The following is a 22,188-nucleotide window of genomic DNA, read 5'->3' on the forward strand; positions in this document are numbered from 1 at the left end:
AGACAGGTCACTGCAACGCAATTCTTATCGGGAGTTCTTTTGGACTTTATTGAATTCCAATTTAATTTGTTTTATACGATGAAAAGGCTTGAGGTTAAAAAACGAATGTAATCAATGAAAATAATACAAATTTTTATTTTGAATAATCAAAAAGTAAATGTGATTGATAATGTATTTCCAGCCCATTGCTATTCGATAATCAGATTAAATGTATACATACACAGTAATTGCGAACACAAAAGCTAGAAAAACATTTCAAAAAACCTAAGTGTGTTTTAATTATTATCATTAACTTAAATTGTGATTTTAAATATTCCAATAAAGAATTTTTGAAGCATATGTTTGTTTTAAGGTTTTTTATTCAAGTGTTAAGTTCTGCGATGGACAGTGGCCCCGCTGAGAGCGCCGACATATGGCCCACAGCTCAGGTTCGAATTAAGAGAAACCCAAAACTCTTAGATTGGTCCCCAAGCGACCAGCGCACAGTGGAATGAACTTGCAAAGTTGAAAGAAAAATGTACCAATAGTACCAATTTAATATCGAAAAGCTTTGTAGCAGCCACTGTGCTGCCGGTTGGCCTGAATACACAGAGCTTGCCGAGAAGCAACAGAGCTCTGTCCTGCAGCCGCCATGACGTCATTACCTACATAAGCATCCCACGAAACAGGACACTGCACACGCAACAGAGAGACTATAGAAGAGCAACAGTTGACGGCGCTCCGGTTTCGCTCCCGCGAGAGAGCTTATCCGGGGTGCCGCTCGGGTATATAAAGTCGAGGGTCCTGGCCAAGAGAAAGCAGTCGAGCAGACGACTTTGCGGCTAACGTTAGTGGTACGGCAGCTGGCGAACAGCAAACTCGCGTCCGTGTTTCCGTTACGGTTTGAATCGGTTTGGAAGTGGGTGCTGCAAAGGGCAATTCAATTTGTGAGGCAGTGCGAGTGCGGTCGATCCTTTTGTCGCGTTGCAAGCGAACGAAACTCACTTAACAGTTTAGCCGCCCCCAGGACGACATCCACGATGCAGGCGGTGCTCCAATCTGCGCACAGCAGCAGGCCGCTAATGCTGTTGCTCTCCATGCTGCTTAATGCCGTAAGTCCTGGGGATTATATTTTCAATTTTAAAAACTGTAGCGCTATCAACGTTTTTCGGTCTTTGGGTTTCGTGGTCCGTGCTGCTGCCTTCTACTAAATTTATCTTTATGTGTTGACGTGTGCGGTGGGCCGTGAATTTTGCCGAAATTCGTTTGAGGATTGCGTGTTTTCTCGACGAACGGAAATTGAAAACGCGATATAATCCTTAGAAATCTTTCATATTTATGAAAGCTAATTAAAGAGCTGACATACTTCTTCTTCTTGCATTTCTAACTGAAAGTGTAAGATGATTACATCTTACCATTGCCGAACGAAGTCTCCGCTTTCCATAAATTATGCAAACTTGTCTACAGCTTCTGAGCTCTAGTGGCAACAAAACGAACAAATTATTTCCATTTTTCAAGGACCCCGTTTACCACGCAGTAATTTATATTGGTACAGCCACGCCCCATTCAGGCAATACTTTTCCGCGGATTGTTTTACTTTTGCAAGAGACACCTCTGCGGTTGCAACATCATCCTTCTGGTCAGGACGAGCACAACACGTTTACAGTATAGTTATACATATTGCATTCTCACTTGTCCTTTTGGTGCATTCAACCATCTCTTGCGGAATAGCTGGCATTCCTTTTGTCCCTCACTGACATATGTATGTGACATTTCTTCATTTTTCATTTCCGCGGAACTTGGCATTTCCCAGAGAGCTTTTCATGATAACTGGCTGCAGGAAAGCAACATTTAACTACCTAATCAAACTGTTTTTCAAGCTATAACAAATAAAGAACTTTCATGTCAAGCATCTCTCCTCTGCTGTCTTTTACCAAACACAAATAATATTAAAAATAATATTTTTGTAGGCAGTCTTGGCACAAAAAAAACCACGTGTTATTAAAGTGTTATATCTTAATTTTAGATAAAGTTAACATTTTAGTTCCTCAGATACTTAAATGTCCTTGCCATCACAAGCATGTTATGATATATCCACTACGTCAGAAAAAAGAGCAACGTCAGAGGAAACTGCAACGGCAATGACAACTATTGTACAACATGGTTCAATGTAAACTTGCTTATGATTTCGAAGTTGCATCGCTGCATCACAGACAATGAATCAGCTCTTTAATGCATATCGATGCAAACAGTTGACGTAAAATATATGACGCCAATATGAAATGACAGAAACGCGTGAGTGTGCCTTAATCTGGCATCAGACTAGATATGTGCGATTTATGATATGACTCGTCATTGTCATATGCGCACACAATTTAACAAACAAGAAAATCAATAAATATAAAAATTCATCTTTTCCATGGATATCTTATACGCACCGGAAAAGGCGAATAAATATGCAAAGTTTTGGTACAGTGCACTTTTTTCAGATGATTATGTACAATATTGGCATGGGCTCTTTTGGAAGTTAGCAAGGATTGAATTTTGTCTGAAAAGTTTCCGATTCTGCCTTTTAAGTAGCTAAGCAAATATTCAAGGCCTATTTTCATTCAATTAAGCTCGCACAGAAATGTATTATGCTTAGATTAAAAGTTCATTTCATAATATTTAAAAATCATGTCATGTTTCCACTATTTGTAATTCCATGCCAACGCACTCCAGCCTCTTTTAAAATATACCATAAAACCTTTGTATGGCCGATATCCATGTTATATTTTTACTTAAGAGAAAGAGCAAAGTATAACTTTAAGTAACTTCTGTTTGGTGTTCTATACAACACTCGACGAAATTAGACTTTTTCGGTTTGGTTGTCTCCGGTTGACCACCAATTGGACTTATTGCGTATACGCCTCCTTTGTGTATTTATTTTCGTGGTCAGTAATTGCCACATGCCCTCGGAACCATATGTACACTAAAGCTCTTCCACAGAGCTTGCCTACAAAGTGATTTGGAAAAAGTTACATGTGTGTTTCATTGCAAGGACCATTATTGTTAATTGAGGCATTTCCACGCAGTGGACACCATGAAAGTGAATGGAAACCAGATGTGGGGCCAATAAAATTTCTGTAGTGTGGATACGAAAAAGAGGCAGAGCTACTAGCAGTGAAAAGATAAAAATACAATTTGGGTTCAACATTAAATATCGTTTATAATATGTTCCTATCATAAAAGACAGTACTTTCACCAAAATCATTTTCCTGCTCGGAACACCTAAAACAATTTTATCGTATAAAATGCGGAATGCAGTACCTTTTCCCTACTTACAAATTTCCTTTCACAAATTTCATCCGCGCATGGCTCAGGACTCCTTTCTCCAGCGTTTCAGACACTCTGAATTCCAGGCAAGGTCACAGCACTTAAGTTTTAATATTGCGCACAGTATTTATTTAGGTAAAAGAAAAAGCAAAAAATTACGCCATTGAAATGTGGGAAAACCAGGGGAGCAAGACTGCGATAATAAAATTTGCTTGCGGCTGGGCTTAGGCGACATAAGCGCCTCAACAGCAGGCATCACAGAAAAAAAAATTAAATCAGAGAATGTTGTCTAGCTGGAGGGAAAGAAAACATTGCCCGGACTGATGGCACGCACTCCTTATTGCGCTCTTGGCCATTGCAGTTGTGCATAATCTCACGCCCAATTAGGCAAGCAATCTGAGTCAATCGATTGGCATCGTCCACTTTAATTTGATATGTCCTGTCGCCTTTCCACTTGATTGACTTTGCGATTGTTTTAATTAAGTTCGCTCTTAATACTCATTGATTTCTTCCGTCCAGTTGAGCTTCGATATTACGGCTTTATACAAATGAAAGAATGAATTGTAAGAATCAGGAATAAGGTACGAATTTAATTTCAACGCACAATGGTAAGCGAATTGCTACTATCCGCTTAATCGCCTGATTAAGAGGAGGACTGACAGGGAGGATTAAACTGGGCTGGATTCACATTTAATAGCTCATAAGCCTCAAATATTTTACAGCTCTTTCTGTTAAAGTATGCAAAATAAGGAAACAGCCCCCTAAATTGTTACGCAACACAGGCTGCCATAAATGGATTCCTCGGCTATAACAGCCCACGCAGCGCAACCGCCCCCACTATACTGTTTTTACTTGTTTGTTTAGGAAATGCTGGTGACAAAAGCTTTTTCATGCGAACGCATTCTTTAAGTCACTTTGCACAGTTTGGTGTTGCTTAGTTTTTAATTAATATTTCAAAAAATCTTAAAACATGAATAAGTGGTTTCCATTCGGTTTTATGGTCTTTTGCTTGCTTTTTTCTACGCACCATCTTAACGAAATTAATTGTTTTTTTACTAAAATATATAGCGGTTTTGAAAATTTTCTGCAACTACTGTTTTACAGATTAATGAATTTTATATTTCTAAGGCCAAGAACTATGAATAATGTTTGCTAGCAAGTAAGGCTAGTAAGAGTAAAATCCAAACGAATCCAGTTGACTTAACAAACACCTTTAGGTTATTATTTCAAGTGCTAATAAGACAGAAAGGAGGGTCGGTGGCACATACTTGGGTCCTGCCTCTTTTAGAGGCTGTCAATTCCTGCATGAGATTAACGGACAGAGGCGCCGCCAGCCAGCACGTCCTGCAACGCATCCTGTGCCTGCCTTCTTCCGCCTCACATTCTCCAGCAGGCACATTATTAAGTGCGGAAACCCTGTGTATTGGCCCACCCTCGCCAGCCCGTCGGGACGGAAGACATCCACACACACACGCTCGCATACTCATCCCTCCCAGATAACGACCAGCCAGCTTAGAATTATTCTTTCAGTTGAGCAACCATTTGGCGAACAAACTGCTCCGGTCTGTCCTCGCCTGTCTTTGTGTACGTTTAGAAAAATATTATGAACTCAGCTCAGCCGCTCAAGTTGGTTGGCTGGCTACACAGACATGTATGAGCCTAATTAATATTCCGCGTTCTGCTGTTTTACGCATTTAACCTGAAAGGCCGATAAGTCAATGCTTTAGGCCTACGTGTGTCCCTCGCGCTAAGACTTACCTTGGACCATTCTGGTTTTGGATTTCATCACTCTGGGTAGCCGTTCTTTTAGTAAAGAGTAGGCAACAAGTAAGTAGGCAACAATAAATGAAATACGTCACCCAAAAGGCCATGCATCGTTTAGCTTTTCGAAAACGTATGAGCTCAAAATCCCCAAGAAATAAAACAGAGTCCTTCTGTTGGGAAGTCCAAGTGTCAACGCATTTTAAGGCCGATTAAGCTTACTTAATTGCGGTAATGCCGCATTCTTTGACAATCGATAAGCGTAAGAGAAAACTGAATGCAAAACCAATTCGAAATTGAAATTAAGACTATCCGGCTCTTTTATTTTCCTCGCTTTTCCAGGCTATTCAGCCACAATCCGTTATTGTGAGTGCTACTGATGATGTCGCCAATGTGTCGCCTTGCGAAATGGAGTCCCTTATAAATCAACTGATGAGCCCCAGCCCCGAGTACCAGCTTCACGTAAGTCACCTGCTGCTTCCCGTATTTATTCTTGATGTAAAGGATTTATTTGAGCCGTCGGAGGTAACATCTGCCCAGGCTTTGAATATAAATTGCTTTCCGCTATTCCATTCCGCAAATTCCCATTTACTCAGGCCTCCGCATTGCGCAATCAACTGAAAAACTTACTTCGGGAAAGACAGCTGGCCGTGGGCGAAGAACAGCCTTTGGGCGAGTACCCCGATTATCTAGAGGAGGACAAGCGTTCGGTGGCCGCTCTGGCTGCCCAAGGCCTTCTTAACGCTCCGAAGAGAAGCTTGGCCACTCTGGCTAAAAACGGGCAACTGCCCACGGCGGAGCCTGGCGAGGATTACGCCGACGCAGACTCCGGAGAGCCGAGTGAACAGAAGCGCTACATCGGTTCCCTGGCCAGGGCCGGCGGATTGATGACCTATGGAAAGCGCAACGTGGGCACCCTGGCCCGCGACTTCCAGCTGCCCATTCCCAACGGCAAGCGAAACATCGCAACTATGGCCCGTCTGCAGAGTGCTCCCTCTACCCACCGAGATCCAAAGCGCAATGTGGCCGCCGTCGCACGCTACAACTCGCAGCACGGTCAAATACAGCGCGCTGGGGCCGAGAAACGTAACCTGGGAGCCCTGAAGTCCTCGCCGGTCCACGGAGTGCAGCAGAAGCGCGAGGATGAAGAGATGCTGTTGCCCGCGGCCGCCCCCGACTACGCCGATCCCATGCAGAGCTACTGGTGGTACCCCAGCTATGCCGGGTACGCCGACCTCGACTGGAACGATTATCGCCGGGCAGAGAAGCGATTCCTAGGTGAGTACTCCACCAGGTTCCTGGGAGCGCACGAAATCTTGCAGGTAATCCCTCCGGAACAGGATTCTTTTTGCATACCCACCATTTACCAGCACCTGCACATTAGCTAGCATCCAAGCGGCACCACCTTCTAGCACATTTTTGTACATATGTTTGTATTATTATTCCAAAAAGACACATCCAAGGATCCCGAATTGTTCGGCATCGAGCATGGCAACGATGCCACTGCTGCAGAGCCCGCAGACGAGGCGGAAATGGAGTCGGATGCGGAGGCTGGGAGCGAGCAGTTGCCATCGCCGCAGAAGCGTCACATAGGCGCCGTTTATCGCTCCGGATTCCTGCCCAGTTACCGCTACCTGCGCAGCCCTGGGGGCAGTGGTGGTTTTGGCGGGGCCGGGGGGCGTTTTAGTCGCTCGGGACGTGACGCCAGGCAATTTGTATGAGTAAATGGCGATGGTTCGATGTGTGCTGCTTAATTATGTTTTGTTTGTTTTCCTTGTTTCCTTTTTTTGTGGAAATTGTGATTACTTTTCGGTTCGAGTTTTAATAATTGGCTTCGGAGATTATTCTCCGTCCTTAGCTGTGCCTGCTCCTTTAAAGCGGTAGAAACATTGTTGTCACGATTCACAAGTAGCATGTTAGACGTCGTTGATGCTAAACTTACTGTTGTGATTTGTTGAATGCTTTTTTGTGTTATTCCAGCGAGAAAACCCTCTGAGACATTCTTGTTTCACTTCCCACTTTTTATCCAGCCCACCAAATGTCTCTACAACAATAAAGCGTATTTCCGTTGGCATCCTAATGTAATATTTTCCATTCAAGCGGTGTTCGGAAATTGGATTTCCGAATACATTTCCCAATTTGTTTTGCACAGGATTTTACAAGCGGTCAATTTCCGGCACTTTGTTTGCTTTCTGTTGGCTTCTCAAACAAGCATATAGGTTATATTGCAAAAATTTAAGTAGTCTTAGGAAATTAAATAGGAGGTCATGTACTAAAAACAAGATTAGAACATGTGCGCTAGCTTAGAGCGTGTAAACTCACGTCGAGTTCGTATTTGCGTTTCAGTCGAAAAGTATGCAACATACGAAGGGTTAGGATTTTACGCACTCACGAATGTTTTAAACATTTATGTAGAGAAATAGTAAAAAACCAAAAACTTCAAATCATCGTGAAAATCAGCTGTTCTAAACACTTTTATAAAAATTAATTTATAATAAATTATTATGTTTCGTTTGACTTAGTGGTGTTCTAAAAATAGGTTCGCATTGGCATGTTTAAGCTCATTGGCATGATGGTTTTTTGTATCTTTGGTTTGTTTTGCTAAGTTCATTTTTCTACAACTTATTCTGTAGCGTAGCTGCGGCGGGAGTTTAATAAATGGACTGCATCGTGGACCTAGTAAATTGAGTGCAAGACTGTTTTTATTCCTCATTATCGTAGAACTCTTTTACAAAGCCTGCATTCAGAGAAGTAGTAATTCGAGCGGTTTCCTTGCCCTATACAGGCCGGGTACTTCCCCCAACACGAGCGACTGCGTCAACCCACCGCAGCCGTTTGTAAGCAGTGTTTCATACCTAACCAACCGATGATCAATTGGAGTGGTGCTGGCGTACGCGGTCGTCTGTCCAAGTACTATGTGGATCCCGAGTCCTCATTAGCGCGCTTGCCCAGCCTGTCCAGTAACTCGCTGCCATCAGGACGCCCTCCGCGCCCGCTCCTGCGCTCAGGGGCTCCAGTCTATCCGCCCTTCCACACCTGGGGCACTCCGCCGCGTATCACAGCACTACATCGACGGGAATTTCGACGCAACTCGGAAAATTATGAATACTAAATATCGACAATATACTCTTTATGCAAATAACGCGATACAGATATCCTTAGTACAGAAGTCGGAAAATATACCTATACAGTGTAAATCCCCCAAATGTAATGTCACACACTACACCTGCGAACCTTGCGACTACTACGTCTAGCGGGTAAACCGTAGAGCTGTAGGATCTGTATGGCTATTGCTATAACTATCAAATATATTTATGAAACTGAAGTAACTGATATCAGTGCAAAGCATAAACACGATATATATCAAAGCAAATCATATCCTCTGTATAATTTAAATTCTTAAAAGAAGTTTTAAAATAGTGCTAGTGTTGTACCTTGCAAGAACTAGAACTTCATAAAATATCTTTATCCTACATTGCTGACTAACTGATAACAGTTTAGATTGTTTTCCCTGGCGTCTTTTATGTGTAAATGACAATAACTGTTTCCACTAGGTAAAAGCTAAGAATTGCCATCAATGATCACTGATATATGAAAGCGTTAACAAACTGCGTCAAAGACAATAAAACTTGATGAAAATTAAAAAAAATCTCGATTTATATATATAAATATAAATATATGGTATTATACTTTAATGTATTCCAGACAATAAAAAAATATTGACAATAAAATATTGCGGGGTATTAAGTACTTCTTTATGAGTCATTTCGATTGATTTTAACTTTTTCAAATCATTGGAATAAAACAAGATATCTAAGTCTCTGTGTGTAATAAAAAGTCTGATGTTGTCAATAATTAACTTAAACTATTATGAAAACCAAAGTATCTTAAAAATGAAAAGTTAATCAATTAATCAACCAAGTATTTACTTCGATTATATACGAAACCTATCAAAGCTCGTACTTGCGGTGAAGCTCTCACAACAAAATAGAGCTGACAATTTGTGGCCACCAACTGGCGATTAAAGTTTCTGTATACAAATTACATATATCATATTAAATTAAAGGAAATATATACACAAAAATTACCTGTTTGTTCCCATAATACAACATACACCTGTGTTTTAATAACATTTATTAGTTTTAATCCTTAACAGGCAGCGGGTTCCCCCTATTAAGTAAAATTTCAGCAAGATCCTTCCATTCATACGCATTAACGTCGGGATTTTTTAAATTGAACTGCAACGTTTTCTTGATCCAAAAGTAAGTACTGTTAAACGGTGACATTAAAAATGAAATAATATACATTTTTAGGATCTCTATTTTGGGAATTGATATAATATATTATTTTACTAATTACTAAAATTTACATCGCCATGTATCATTTAATTGGTCGAATTTTCGGATATCCCGATGTACCAGGCTGAACAACATCTCAACTCTTAAGTAAATAAATTAAAATTGTTAATTTAGTATCATGTACATAATGCTTGCATGGAAACGTTCCCAACCTTAATGCGCCCCTAAAAGCCATGTAATGCCCATGCAGTAAGCGAAGTAATCCTAAATTATAGCCAAGCCGATGTTTCCCATACTCACGTTTGGGGGTATAAATAGTTGCCTAAGATTTACATGTGCCTCTGCTGATAATTGAAATGCATAAAACTAACGCGAAAATGTAATGATTCTCAGTCGTACAGCGACGTCGGCGATTCATTAGATCATGACCAGTACTTGGCCTGACCCTGTGCCGGCAGGGGGTGGCTGTAGGCAGAGGCCGGGTTCCCGTGAGCCGCTGCAGCGGCATAGTCATTGAGCTGGTGCTGGGCTACGTGGGCATTGTAGTTGGCGGCGGCGTGGTAGGCGGCCTGTGACCAGTTTGAGGGAGCCTCCAGCTTCGAGTAGTTGTCGCTGAGGTGTAGTGAGGGCGAGATCTTTGAGACGCTGTCGGCGGTGAGCTTGGAGAAGTCGTCAATGGTCAGCTTGGAATAGTCTGCCAAAAAAGAAAACAGGGAATAGGGGATTGATTAGTTGAGTCAGGGCTCATGGGTTCCCAAAAGAAATCTTCATGTATCTGTTGAATGTGTTATATGTTTTTAAGTCAACCCACCTTGATGGTAATAGTTTTGACTACCAAAGTGCCCCGGCTGAGCAAAGCCTCCCGGAAATCCGTGTTGTGCCGCACTTTGGACCAAATCGTAGCCACCCATCTGTGTGTGATGGTGTGCCGCTGCAGCAGCCGTTGCTGCGCTGTGGTGGGAGCTTGGTGCGTGTGCGGCGTGGTGAACACCGTCGTTCATCCCAGATCCAGTGGCAGTGGTTCCCGGCGCTGGACTGTATCCCGCCATCGAGCCAACTCCCAAGGGGCCGTAGCCAAGTGGTGCTGTCGCCCCACTGAGCCCAACACCCACGCCCACATTAGAGCTTCCACTGTTCATGGGCGAAAGCCCGGAGCTCGAGCCGCCAGAATGCTTGCGAAGGCGTGCCCTGCGGTTCGAGAACCATACCTGGATACGGGCCTCGGTGAGGGCCGTGGTCTGGGCCAACTCTTCTCGGGTGTAGACGTCCGGGTATTGGGTGCGGGAAAAGGCTCGCTCGAGTGCCTCTAGTTGCTCGGCGGTGAAGGTGGTGCGGGAGCGACGCTGCTTGCGTTTCAGCGGAATCCCAGGCTCCGATTCCGTGTCACTTATGTCTGAGTCTCGCCCTGAAAAGATGTGAAAAGGAATTCGGATATTTATTAAAACTAAAACTACTAAAATTATGAACGCCTCGTAGGAAGCCATAAAATTCTCCACGCTCATTGGTTCCCCCGAAACTAAATTGAATTCGGCGGTTTGATCTCCAGATTCAACGAATAGGGCCACCGACGTGGATCGCTGGCGATCGTGTACCCCCAGATTGTCCCGTGGTCCATCTCCATGTGAATGGGAGTCGACGTTCACTGCGCGCCATTGCATATTAATTGAGACGTCAGGGAGCGCAACAAATCTGTCAAAGCCGCCGACGATCCCACAGAAGGGACCAATGCGGCAAGACGGGCTCTTTAGATCCAGCGGGTTGGGATCGGAGGGTGGGGGCGTTGCCGCAGGCAGCTCGTAAAATTCATAGCATTGACAAGTGACACAATATATCACATTACACAAGAAGATGATCGGCAAGTTGTCAGCGGCCATGGAGGAGTGCGCCAATTAAGTTCGGCGTCTGTTTACGAAAGGGAAATGGGGAAAGCCGTCGTCATCGGCAATCGGGCTTGAAGCGCGGCGTGTGGCAGAGCGGTCTCACGGCCGTGCCATATTATTTTGAGAGCTCATTACACAATAAACTGAGTTTTCGAGGCGGGGCTCAGTTGCAGCCCTATAGGCCTAGGATCAAAGCGGAAAGGCGACCTCCTTTGCTGGAATTATTCAACAAGATCACAAGCTCATTTTTCAAAATAGGAATCAGAAAATCCCGACTTCGCTGTGACTGTTCTTGTTGTTTTCCGGCGGCAAAGCGGAAGCGTTCATTGTCCTGAGTATATTCAAGAATTCCTGTGGCTGCTACCAATCGAGGTATTTGGTTGACACTAATCTTTTCCGGCCTGTTAACTGAAATTATACATTTATCCACCAATAAAATAACTTCCTGTTCTATTTACCTGTGCTATTAATTTTCGTTTGTTTTTTAGTTACCAGAATTGTAACATTTAAATCACTAGATCTATCAGCAATAATAATACCTTTTTTATTCATTCTGAGAAGAATCAAAATCGGATTGGCGAAAACTTCGTTTTCAAGCCTAAACTGTAAAAAATCTTTCGTCACGATTATAAGCTTTGTTGACGAACTGGCCACACCCATAATCCTCTTGGACAAAACCTTCGAAAAATCTCGGCGCGCGGAACGCCCACTGTTTAGTTCGGCATGAGGTCCAATAAAGAAATCGAAAAGTTCACATGCGTATTAAATTTAAACGAATGGATATGAATGATAAAATACAGAAGTCGGACTATTAATCTTTCAACACACGAAACAATAAAACTTAATTATACGAAATAAGGGGTCGGGCTTGTGGAGATGCAGAAGCCGTGGATGGATGCCAGGGCAAGAAGACAAAGCAAAGCTGCTAAGGGAAATAACACCGAGAAAGGTGGAAGGCAGAAAAATCAATTAGTTTTTAAATGTTAAACATTTTATTAATTTGTTGCTACTTGCCCATTAAAAGTGCCCGTATGCAAAAGGGAGCCGCCAGCACTGGCGATCCGGGGGGAAAGAGTCCAGTACCGTTGAAGACAAAGCCTTTTTATTTTGGCACCAACACCGACAAAGGCTGGGCACCACTTTGGCTACTGTGGAGCTGAAGCTCTTTGACTTTTGGGCTTTCTTTTCGGTGACTGGTCGTCGCGGAAAGCCGTTTGGGGCACTGGGCTTTGATAAATTGCTGTGGTTTCGTAATCCGAGCAGGTATTCCATCATTTTTGACGACGTTTAGGTTGTGTTTTCAAACAGCAGGTAGTACACGCACTTCAGGAACCAGGCCTTCTGTAGAATAGTTCAAATTGCTAGCGGTCATTTTCCCTACTCTTTTCTATGCGTATTTATTTTTGGAGCCCAATCACCTTTCATGGGGAATCGCTGCACAGTCTTTATCGCAGTAAAGGCAAAGATCAATCTGCTCAGTTCCTTTTCTCTTTTTCGGATAGATATGTGGAGGAGAGTGAAATGCCAGCACTGTCATCAATCAAGCACCCTGACACTGACCCCTGATTTAAAATGGTGCATCTAATGCATAGCAAAGCGTTATGTTATATGACCTGCAATTGAAAAGTCCGGTGGGAGGGGAGAGGTGCCCCACGCTAGGCTGTCAGATGTCAGTTGGAGTCCGTTGGAGACGAGCGTTCTCTGTCGCCGAGCCACGATAACTTGACTTTAAGGCCTCGGACCATGCGACATTGACTTGGGCTCGGCCGAGGGGTAACCCACCCGACTCAACTTAGCTCATTTTTGTTGGGCCGATTCCGGCGAATGTTATTTCTTAAGCCTTAAGATTTGTGTCTTAAGATTCATGTCAGCAAAAGGATTACAGGAGCTTTAAAAGTAAGGAAGCTTATGTGCTCTGAGTTTACCATTCGCTGCGTCGCGCACAAAGGATGGAATGTGGCGCAACACAGCTTTATTGAAAACATATACATAGATTCTGATTGAGAGGAAAATACAATAACTCATTTTTAATAAAATTATAACCGCAACGAAACTGGTTTTAATGATACAAGACTATGTGAAACTTACAAAAAAAAATTTAAAATGTTTTTGTAAAAATAATATTTTTTAATGACGTTTCCTTTAAAGTTATTCACTTCAAATTTGTAAAACATATTTAAACGCACGATGTCTTTTAAAGTTATAAATGGGTCCTAAAACTCAAAAATAATACATTTACCGAAATACACTAACCGATGCAGTCACAGTATACATTATTGAAACTTTGATCGGACATATGTACCTACTAGCTACCCTACGTAAGTTAATACTTCTTTTAACAGCAAAAGACATTTATTCAAGTAGCACCTCCATGGTAAACCGAGCCAACGCTTTTACAATCTATTATATACTATGTTCGAATTCAAATGACTACCCACTGATGTCCATTTAAACTAATTTACAAAGTCGGAGGGGCTGCTTAACCATGGAACTACCACATGGGACTCATCCCAAGCTTCGACATAAGCATAATCCGATGGCAGGGAAACGAAATCATGTAAATCGAAGAAGTTCAACAACTGACCAGAATTAAATGAAACTAATTTAAATAACAATGCATACAAACAGGTGATCAAAACAAAATCCCACAAGAAGAACGAAAGAGAAGAAGCGAAAGAAACAGAGAGCCGTAGAGGAAGCGGGACAGAGAAGCCGCTTAAAGTGTGATAATACGTTAATAAAATATTTTGTAACTCATCAACACGAACTACGGGCTCGGGGGCGCAACAGTGCACCGAGGCGGCGGAAAACATACGAGAGTCGGACCGAGAGGATCCGGGCCACAATGAGATCAAACAGAACGCTCCAGGACACCCTGGTGGGCATTAAAGATGCCGCTCGAGATCGGTGCATTTGAAGTCAAACCGATGCTTTTGTTACGTTGACACTTTTTTCGGGCATGAACGATTTTAATGGGTTTTCGAGTTGAACAAATGAGCCAACCACTGGATCTTCGGGCCATATGTGTGAGATAGGGTCAGCTCCGAATACGACGGCGGTGCTGCGGGTTAGAGACCGCACAAGCAAGGATAGGGCATTTTTGCGCAATCACTGCCGAGTTACTGAGCTGAGTCGCCTCCCTCGCCGCGCAGTCATTTGTCATGTGACACTGCAGGATGCTCCTCTACTGTGCCGTGCTCCCTCTGACATCCCGTTGCGAATCATTAGAGGAGGTGTGAACTCCCATAACAGGATCCTTGGGCGGCGTCCGTTTGTCTTCGTCCTTTGGCCATTGCCATTTTGTATTGCTGCTTTTTGCAAATAATTGAACCTGTTTGTGTTTGGACTCGTCCAGGATCAGCCCTTGCGTGGTAGCCTCATTGTCTGGTCCGGATCTTTGGGTTGGGGGAATATTTGGTAAATATCGTTGTTCATTCCCACGGCGGTGGCTCTTGATGCCATTGTCCGGCCACTAATTGCCACAAGTGTTCTGCTCGGCTTTTCTTCTTTCGCCGTTGACTCCTTGTCGGTGTTTTGCCATTTGGGCTCATTGTTTTGCCTCACTTTCTTTCTTTGAGTGGGTCGGTTCGCCCTCTGATCGCACTAAATAAAACAAATCGCACGCGTATTTATCAGTCAGGGTTTTGGGCTCCGAATCAGCTTGGCCATTGTCAGGCTGATAAGCGGAGGCGGTCCAAGCGCTTGGCGGTGTGTTTGTTGTGTTTAAAACGGGGCGTGGGGACTAATGTTTATCAAGCTGGAGAATTCTAGGAAGCGTAGAGGTACGGAGTCTAAGTAATGACCATTGGTCGCCTCTTCTTTAGGAAAGCCGGACTTAAATTAATTCAACTTAGCATGATTACCACTGTTATCACTGTTTCTTTTGAAATAATACGATATAAATTGGTTTTTAGCTAAGGATTTCCATTGACATCTCTCGACTGCTATGAATGGGCTTAATAACAATTGTAGTTGACACATTTGCTATTTCATCAAAAAGTATAGCACCACATTGTCACCTAACTTATTTCAGCAGCCACTACACAATTTCTCTTTTTTTTTTATTTGCTTAATTTAGCTATCATTGGGTATTTTATATATTTCCATCGATTTTTCGGTATTTGTGAGATCAAAGCGGGCCGCCGGTGAACACTGTCAGCGACACTACGGCTTTGTGGCCGGGGAAGCTCCAGACTCCGTATGAGTCTGGGAAAGAGACTGCGACTAGGGAAAGGGTGACGCGGACGTGGGCCAGAGTCACTTGTATAAATTGTTCAAAAACCAAATCAAACGAAATTATACGTGAAACAAAAGATAAAGAAACATATTTAATAATGCATAATTTTATTTTGAGTCTGCAGGTGAGGGCCAGGAAACATTCAGTCGCCGGTGAAGAAGGCGTTGATTACAGGCAACGGCACCGACTTCGTTATCCCAAGTCCCAGATCCCAAAGATCTGGCCAGTTGCACTTTGGATGTGTCTTTGCCCAGTCCTTTCGATTGGAGATGTGATTGTGAGCTGGATGCTACTTCTCCCTGCCCGCCTATAATAAAGGTCCGCGGCACTGCGATGGAGATGGACTTGAGACCGGGGACCGGTTGGGGTCGAGGAATCAATGATGATGGGAGGGCGTGTGCTTATTATACGCTTCGACAACATAATGATAACCCTTATGGCACGGTTGTGTTGATTATTTTTAGTTATTGTTTTATGTTGGACAACTCCCCGGCCACATTTAAATAACACTGACATACAGGTGCTTCTCGGTGAAGCATTTATCAATTCAAATCCGGCATTCATTTTTATCTCGCTTTGGCATTTCTCCTGTGGATAATTTTCGCATATAGATATACAAACAAATAGAATACAAACAACATAGTACATCAATTTTCTTCAAGGCCACACATTTACAGTATTTTTAATTTTCAGCTTGCAGGCATTCAGAAGGACAAGGTCTTTAAGGTTACCATCTAGGCTATTGTGAGGCGTGGTTACTGTTTCTGTTGTGACACTACGAGGTAAGAAAAAGGATGTCTTCCAGATCAACAAATGAGAATATGGGAGTACTTTAATGTAGTTCGAAATTCAGCCCTATATGAAAATTAGTATTTTAGCGCTGAAGGTATCTAATGATTCCACGAGGCTTCATTACAACAAATAGTTTTGCCCAATTTCCCAAACGCATAAGCTATTTGGCTACCATGCTCCCTGGCTGATCGACCACCTCTTTGACCCAGCCGGTCGTTTATCGAATGACTATGCATTTATAGCCTGATTATTGGCTCCGATCATGTGACTGGGGAAGGGGAACTACGAAATCTCTCTCAAGGCAGTGAAACCAGGGTTATTAGCTGGGACCAGGTTGCGGCGATCGAATCTTGGAACTTGTGTACTTCTGATTCTAAGGTGTCATCATCTACACCTATTTCTGTTGTGTATGGCTAAAAAGTGATCGAGATCGTTATCGTATGGTCAGCCAGATCCATTGTAGTCTTTTCTTTCCCACTCCGAGCGGCTTTTATTTAAGTTTAAGTCGCTAGTGCTAAGACGATCAAAGCCAAGGTGCCGACACCAGTTTCTTGATTTGAGCTACAAATGATTTGATGATGATTTTCAAAAATTATCAAATAAATGATCGGTGATTTTCACAGCAAGATGCCGGTCCCTGTTCCCAAATTCGTAAGACCTTCTATCGCCTTAATCGTCTATCGTACTAATCTGAATTTCCTTACCTCCAAGAATTCCGTTTATAGTATAGTCCTTCCGACCATCTTCGCTGCCGCGATCGTTTCCCCGCAATAAGCGACTGATCGACGATGTTGATGGTGGATCCGCAAAGCCCTCCTGCATCATCGAAAGAATAGAAAGTTATTCGATTATTCGGTTATTCCCTTGTGTTAGGTCTAAATAGTATTGACAACGGTTTAGGGGAACATAAATTATCCAATTTCAATTTAGATTAAGCCTGATAACAAATGCTGGGCGCTACTGTTGAGCACCTAAAAAATTTCCATCTCCCATTGTGGACTTGGGGCCTGCCACTTGAAAGCTCTGTCGCCGGACTGCCTTGTTTCTTGCAGCCGTCACTCCTTCCCGTCGTTCTTTGATGGTAATCCAATTAGAGGAGTATCAAAACGGGAGATGGCCCATGCATTAGAGTTTACCTTTGTCTGTGTGCCCTACCTACGATTGTGTCGCGTGCTTTCTTAGAAGACAATACAATTGCAGATATTGTGAAGAATCGAGAATTTCGACGTATTGCAAGCGTTAATATGATGCAAGCCGACTGAAGCTTTCGGCTTCAACTGCCAAGAAAAAGAGGCTTTAGTTTCCCCAAACTAAAATTCGGAGGTGAGCATACAAGTATTGACGCTTTTAAGGCAGTTACATCCTATTTGATTCCCATAGTTATGAACTGACAGTTTTTATTAAACGCTCCCATCGCTGCACACGAAGCGCGACTGTGCGAGGTACCGTCGTGTCGGGCAGCCAGACTCATAGGTGGAAGTACAGTGACCCAGCGGCGGAGAACTCGGCTCGTCTGCCCGGTGTCCAGGTGTCAGCCATGCCTCAAATGGAGTGGCATGTGCCGCAAACATTTTCATGATTAATAATATTATTTTTCCACTAACGAAATTATCGCGGAGTGGAGACCTATCTCCGTCTCTCTAAGCTGCGGTTAATTCCCCGGCTAACAAAGGTGGCATAACTGGCACCTCATAGACAAGACCAGACAAGATATGACGCCAGGCTCGGAAACAGAAACTGACATTTTGTCCAGTCTGGAGTGTATGCTGGGAGTGCGGCCGCCGTCCGGCTGGCTAACTGGTCTTTGTCTGCTGGCTACTGGCTCCTATTTCTATTGAATGTGTCATGAAAACAACAACAGAAAAATGTTTTGATTTTCAACTGGGTTGCGTTACTTGCGTTGGGTCTCCGGCTGGGGCCTACCAGTTGTTCGGCTGGAATGTGTGACGGCTTATCTCGGCGCAACTGACAACTGGATCCCAATCCCAATCCCGATCTCGATCTCGGTCGAGCCCCCGACTGTGAGACACATTTTTTGCATCCGCCCGGGTTGTGGCTTACAATTTCAATTGAAATTTAATTAATTAGATGACAGTTGGATTGACACTTGACTGCGCTTTATACTTGACCAATTCGTGTTGCGTTTTTTGACTATATTTTGTTTGGGCTCTTTCTAGTTTTTTAGTTTGACTGACTGATGCGCTCTGTTTTTTTAATAATTAAATTTCTTGGAATCAGGAACTTTGTCAGCGGGACATTTGATTATATTTGGTGACTGAACTTTTCATCAAGGAACGAACCTTGAGGAATTGAAAGAGAAGACGAAGTTAAGAGCGCATGTACATGAAGTCCCGATCGTTGATAAGTCGCCACTAGTAGGCATAGGGAGGGGTAATCGCGGTCAGGTATGAAATCAAGATACAAGAGCTGCCTAAAGCGTATTCTAATTAAGCGTGATGCTCACCTGGAGGCAGTTTTTACGCCTACTGCCACGCGAGCACAAACAATGTAAGGCCTATAACACCGAAAACAATCAAAAGCGCGATATAACGGTTCTGTTATTTTGAGATCATACAAAACCAGCAATGTGATTGCATATTTTTGTCATTAATAAAATTTTAAACGCAGCTTTTAATTTATTTTAATAAAAAAAATAAGGAGATAGCAAGATAAAAAACTTAGTTTTTCAATCTACTTTTGCAAATTAACCATTCTATATTTTTTTCTGTGCATATTACACAGTGCGCATCTTTTGGATGTGGAATTAAGTGATGCCGACTCTGATCTATAGTCCGATCGTATCGATACTCGCCCGAATCCTATTGCCCCATAAAGTGTGGCTAATTGCGGTTTCAAATAAAGAGCGGGACGATGCCGCCAAAAGAGGCTGGCGCATGAATACACTAGTGCTTGTATTAATCCTAAACCCTACACTCCCTCCACCGTCGAAAAGTTTTGCCGAAAGGGAAAATCAACTTCAAGACAGCCGTCATCCGTCCATGCAGGCGTGAATCGGTGGAGCTGGTCTGGCTAGTAGGCAGCATGCCGAAAGCTTTGGCCAGATTTTTGGTCTCGGTGAATAAGCCATATTGGCGTAGGTTCAGTAATGAGCTGAAACACAATTTCCCCGTTGGACTTTTGCCACACAAGAGGTGTGGGGAAGTGTGCTCATCTTTTAGGTTTAACGCAAATTTGAAGCAAAATAATATCGCAGTATTGGCAAAGGTGACTGGGTTTGTGAGGCGGCACATTAAAACAAGGAATATGTCGTTAGTTTAAAACATCAGCATAATTATACATTTTGTTAATCTAGTGGACGGAACGAACTTATATGCGAGCCATTTTTATGTTTTGATGTAGGACCGATTCTTCCACGCCTCAAAACCGGAAGTTTGAAGCGAAGTCCCGACGGCGAAGAAACATATAAATATATACTCTTATAGCACCTTTTCGCCTCAAGGACAAAACACAAACGATGCCGACAAGGAACACGACAGCAGCAGTGTCTTTATGGTTTAATTGATTTCTTAACGGTTTGGGTGGCAAGCGAAAATTTGTCGTCGCCGTTGTTCAACAAAATTGTCAATGAGCGGGCAAGTTCAAACTGAGTCCTTGGGCAGTTTGGTCCATCTGTGCAGCTAGTCAGCCGACATATGCAAAAGGCCAGTAGGTGTCATAGGCAACGTGCCATAACAAAGCCAGCGGGCGGTACGAAACTGCCACGTGACTTTTCGGAAAACGGAAGTAAACTGATTCGCATTCGGAGCGTATTTTGACCCTCTTCTATCTGGACATAATGGCATGCGGTTAGGGCTACCGGTAGGTCCAGCAAATCCTCGCATCCTTTGTTTTGGCACATTTTATTGCTTCCTGCAGCCTTGCAGGTGAATCTGGGTACTTACCTTTATCAGCTTTTCGCGTATTTCCCAGCTGAATATGCTCGGGTTTTCCTTTCGCAACTCATCGATTCGCGTTTCAATTTCGGGAGAGGTCACCTTGGGCTTAGATCCACCTATTACGCCCGGTCTAATAGAGCCCGTCTCCTGGTATCGGTTCAGAATCTTCGATACGCAGCCATGAGACACGCGGAGCTGGCGCGATATTACACAGGGCCGCACTCCACTGGCCGCCATTTCCACGATCTTTAGTCGAATGTGATTGGGCAACGGTCGTCCATTGATAAAGACGCCCCCAAGCTGATTTACCCGGCCTTGTCCTGTGGGCAAGTTAGATCAATTGACATAAGCACTGATGAGTCAAGGGTTTAATTATATGCCTTCAAATGGCTATTTTTTTATTTCTAAAATGTAAACAAGTCTAGGTCTCGCATTATTTCAAGGGGTAAGTTCTTTGAAATACACAGTAAAAATGATATGAAATTACTTACCTTGAAAGGGATACCCTGCGAAAAGGGGCCGCAACGAGTTGGCGCTGGACATATCCATGGTCCGAATGCACAGAGCTTATAGCAACCTAGAATCTAAGCGACGCTGCACTCTAAAAACTTTCTTTATTTTCGGTAGCTTAGTTCATCCGAGTCGATACCATTGCACAATTAAATTTGAAATGGGCTATTATCAGTAGACTGTCGTTCCTTGTGGGAAATCACTTAAAGCTGGCCCAAAGGATCCACTTCATCACTACGACGGGCGGCTCCCGACTCCGACGGTACTTTGCAACTCTCAGCCCGGTGGCGAGAAGCGGGATTTTTTCTTGGAATTACGCGCGCCTCAGCGATCAAACGGCACGAGACTTGCAAAGCAACTAAAGAGAAGCGCGAGCATAAATTAACGAGGGCCGGCCGGTCCGGGCGATGACGACGACTACTCCGCAGACGGGCGAACAATGAGATCGCTCCACAAACTGGTTTTCGCGCCGAACAACCACCGCCAGATGGAGATGCTGGCAGGAGGGAGAGCGAGAGCAGCTTTCGCGCCCGCCCTTTCGGTGGTTGATGCCTGCTCGAGCGCCACGAGCAGGCACAATATGGCACCGATCAAAGCCTCACAGTCGAGCGGAGAGAGAGAGAGCCGGTAGTGAGCTGACCGCGCTTTAATCGAGGAATTGCCACGCCTCGGAAGACGTGATTGGCTGAGCTGGTTCAGGGCGGATCTGGGCTCAGCTCGCCCGACATTTGATATTGCATCGCATCCATAATCCATCCGCACATCAACCCCCCTGACGACACTCGCCTGATCACTCTGTGAATGCAGCTGTCCCCGAGTATTGTGGGAATTGTATGACTTTTATTTCATCGCTGGCAGCCAATTAAACCGTGAAGGCTGCAGGGAGCACAGGACACATGCCGAGAACCACGACCAAGCCCAATCGCAAACTCAAGTCCAGCACCTCATCCCAGTACCAATCGTTCCGGTTTTGTTACTTTCAGCACCCACAGTTCCATGTCGTGTGCTTCCACTATATGTATGTTTATCCCATTTTGCAGTCTGCACCCTCCTTAGCTTCTGGCTAGTTAGGTTAGTTCTTTGACAGCAATGTTTATGGGGCCTCGGTTTCCTTTAGCTTCCTGGCTTATCCTCTCTTTTTTCCAGTGCTTTCATAAGATTCTGCATTTGATTAATTGAATGGAATGGGATGTAATTTAATGATGACCCCTTGCTGATTAGCTTTAATATGATTCACTGGTTATGATGCATTCGTGAGTGCAGGATAACAAAGCTTAGATACTGTGTACAAGCAAAAGCCTGCCAGGTAAGCACATCCACATCATTTTTCTACCCGAACCACGAAAGTCAATTACCAATATACAAACACAAAAATCAATCAACAGCTATTAACAGCAAAGAAATTCACACCTGGTACAGTCTGAACGGTCTGCAGTTTTGAGAAATTGAAAAACCAACGAACAAAAGCGAAAACAGCGAAAGGACGTCATCATAATGTAGAGAATTAAGCGTGAAGTTTA

General features: G+C 43.6%; 2 protein-coding genes across 5 annotated transcripts; one reads left to right on the forward strand and one right to left on the reverse strand.

Moving 5' to 3' along the window:
* The first annotated feature begins 802 nt into the window (after positions 1-802).
* LOC6618923 (neuropeptide-like 1) lies at positions 803-9,168 on the forward strand. 4 transcript variants are annotated; one of them, XM_002043135.2, is made up of 5 exons: positions 803-1,091; positions 5,398-5,517; positions 5,652-6,333; positions 6,508-6,770; positions 7,841-9,168. In XM_002043135.2, the coding sequence occupies exons 1-5, from the start codon at positions 1,020-1,022 to the stop codon at positions 8,165-8,167; spliced, it is 1,464 nt and encodes a 487-aa protein (XP_002043171.1). In that variant the 5' UTR covers positions 803-1,019; the 3' UTR covers positions 8,168-9,168. The 4 variants fall into 4 exon arrangements, with proteins under 4 accessions (XP_002043171.1, XP_032571751.1, XP_032571750.1 ...); XM_032715860.1 differs by having other exon boundaries at positions 6,508-6,789; positions 7,841-7,928; XM_032715859.1 differs by having other exon boundaries at positions 6,508-6,776; positions 7,841-7,928.
* Positions 9,169-9,357: 189 nt separating this feature from the next.
* LOC6618924 (protein gooseberry-neuro) lies at positions 9,358-21,090 on the reverse strand. The gene is made up of 5 exons (XM_002043136.2): positions 20,650-21,090; positions 20,165-20,478; positions 16,967-17,078; positions 10,165-10,758; positions 9,358-10,047 (listed from the first exon to the last, which is right to left on the reverse strand). The coding sequence occupies exons 1-5, from the start codon at positions 20,705-20,707 to the stop codon at positions 9,776-9,778; spliced, it is 1,350 nt and encodes a 449-aa protein (XP_002043172.1). The 5' UTR covers positions 20,708-21,090; the 3' UTR covers positions 9,358-9,775.
* Between the last annotated feature and the right edge of the window lie 1,098 nt (positions 21,091-22,188).

The sequence above is a fragment of the Drosophila sechellia genome, chromosome 2R (genome assembly GCF_004382195.2).
Source record: "Drosophila sechellia strain sech25 chromosome 2R, ASM438219v1, whole genome shotgun sequence".
NCBI lineage: Eukaryota > Metazoa > Arthropoda > Insecta > Diptera > Drosophilidae > Drosophila > Drosophila sechellia.

Bases quoted from the DNA above. Each gene is read 5' to 3' on its own strand.
- LOC6618923 (XM_002043135.2), top strand. From the start codon at position 1,020: ATGCAGGCGGTGCTCCAATCTGCGCACAGCAGCAGGCCGCTAATGCTG. The intron at 1,092-5,397 runs GTAAGTCCTGGG...TCGCTTTTCCAG, and splicing joins TCTCCATGCTGCTTAATGCC to GCTATTCAGCCACAATCCGT. The intron at 6,771-7,840 runs GTATGAGTAAAT...TGCCCTATACAG, and splicing joins GACGTGACGCCAGGCAATTT to GCCGGGTACTTCCCCCAACA.
- LOC6618924 (XM_002043136.2), bottom strand. From the start codon at position 20,707: ATGGATATGTCCAGCGCCAACTCGTTGCGGCCCCTTTTCGCAGGGTAT. The intron at 20,479-20,649 runs GTAAGTAATTTC...ACTTGCCCACAG, and splicing joins CGCAGGGTATCCCTTTCAAG to GACAAGGCCGGGTAAATCAG. The intron at 10,048-10,164 runs GTGGGTTGACTT...CTTTTTTGGCAG, and splicing joins TCAAAACTATTACCATCAAG to ACTATTCCAAGCTGACCATT.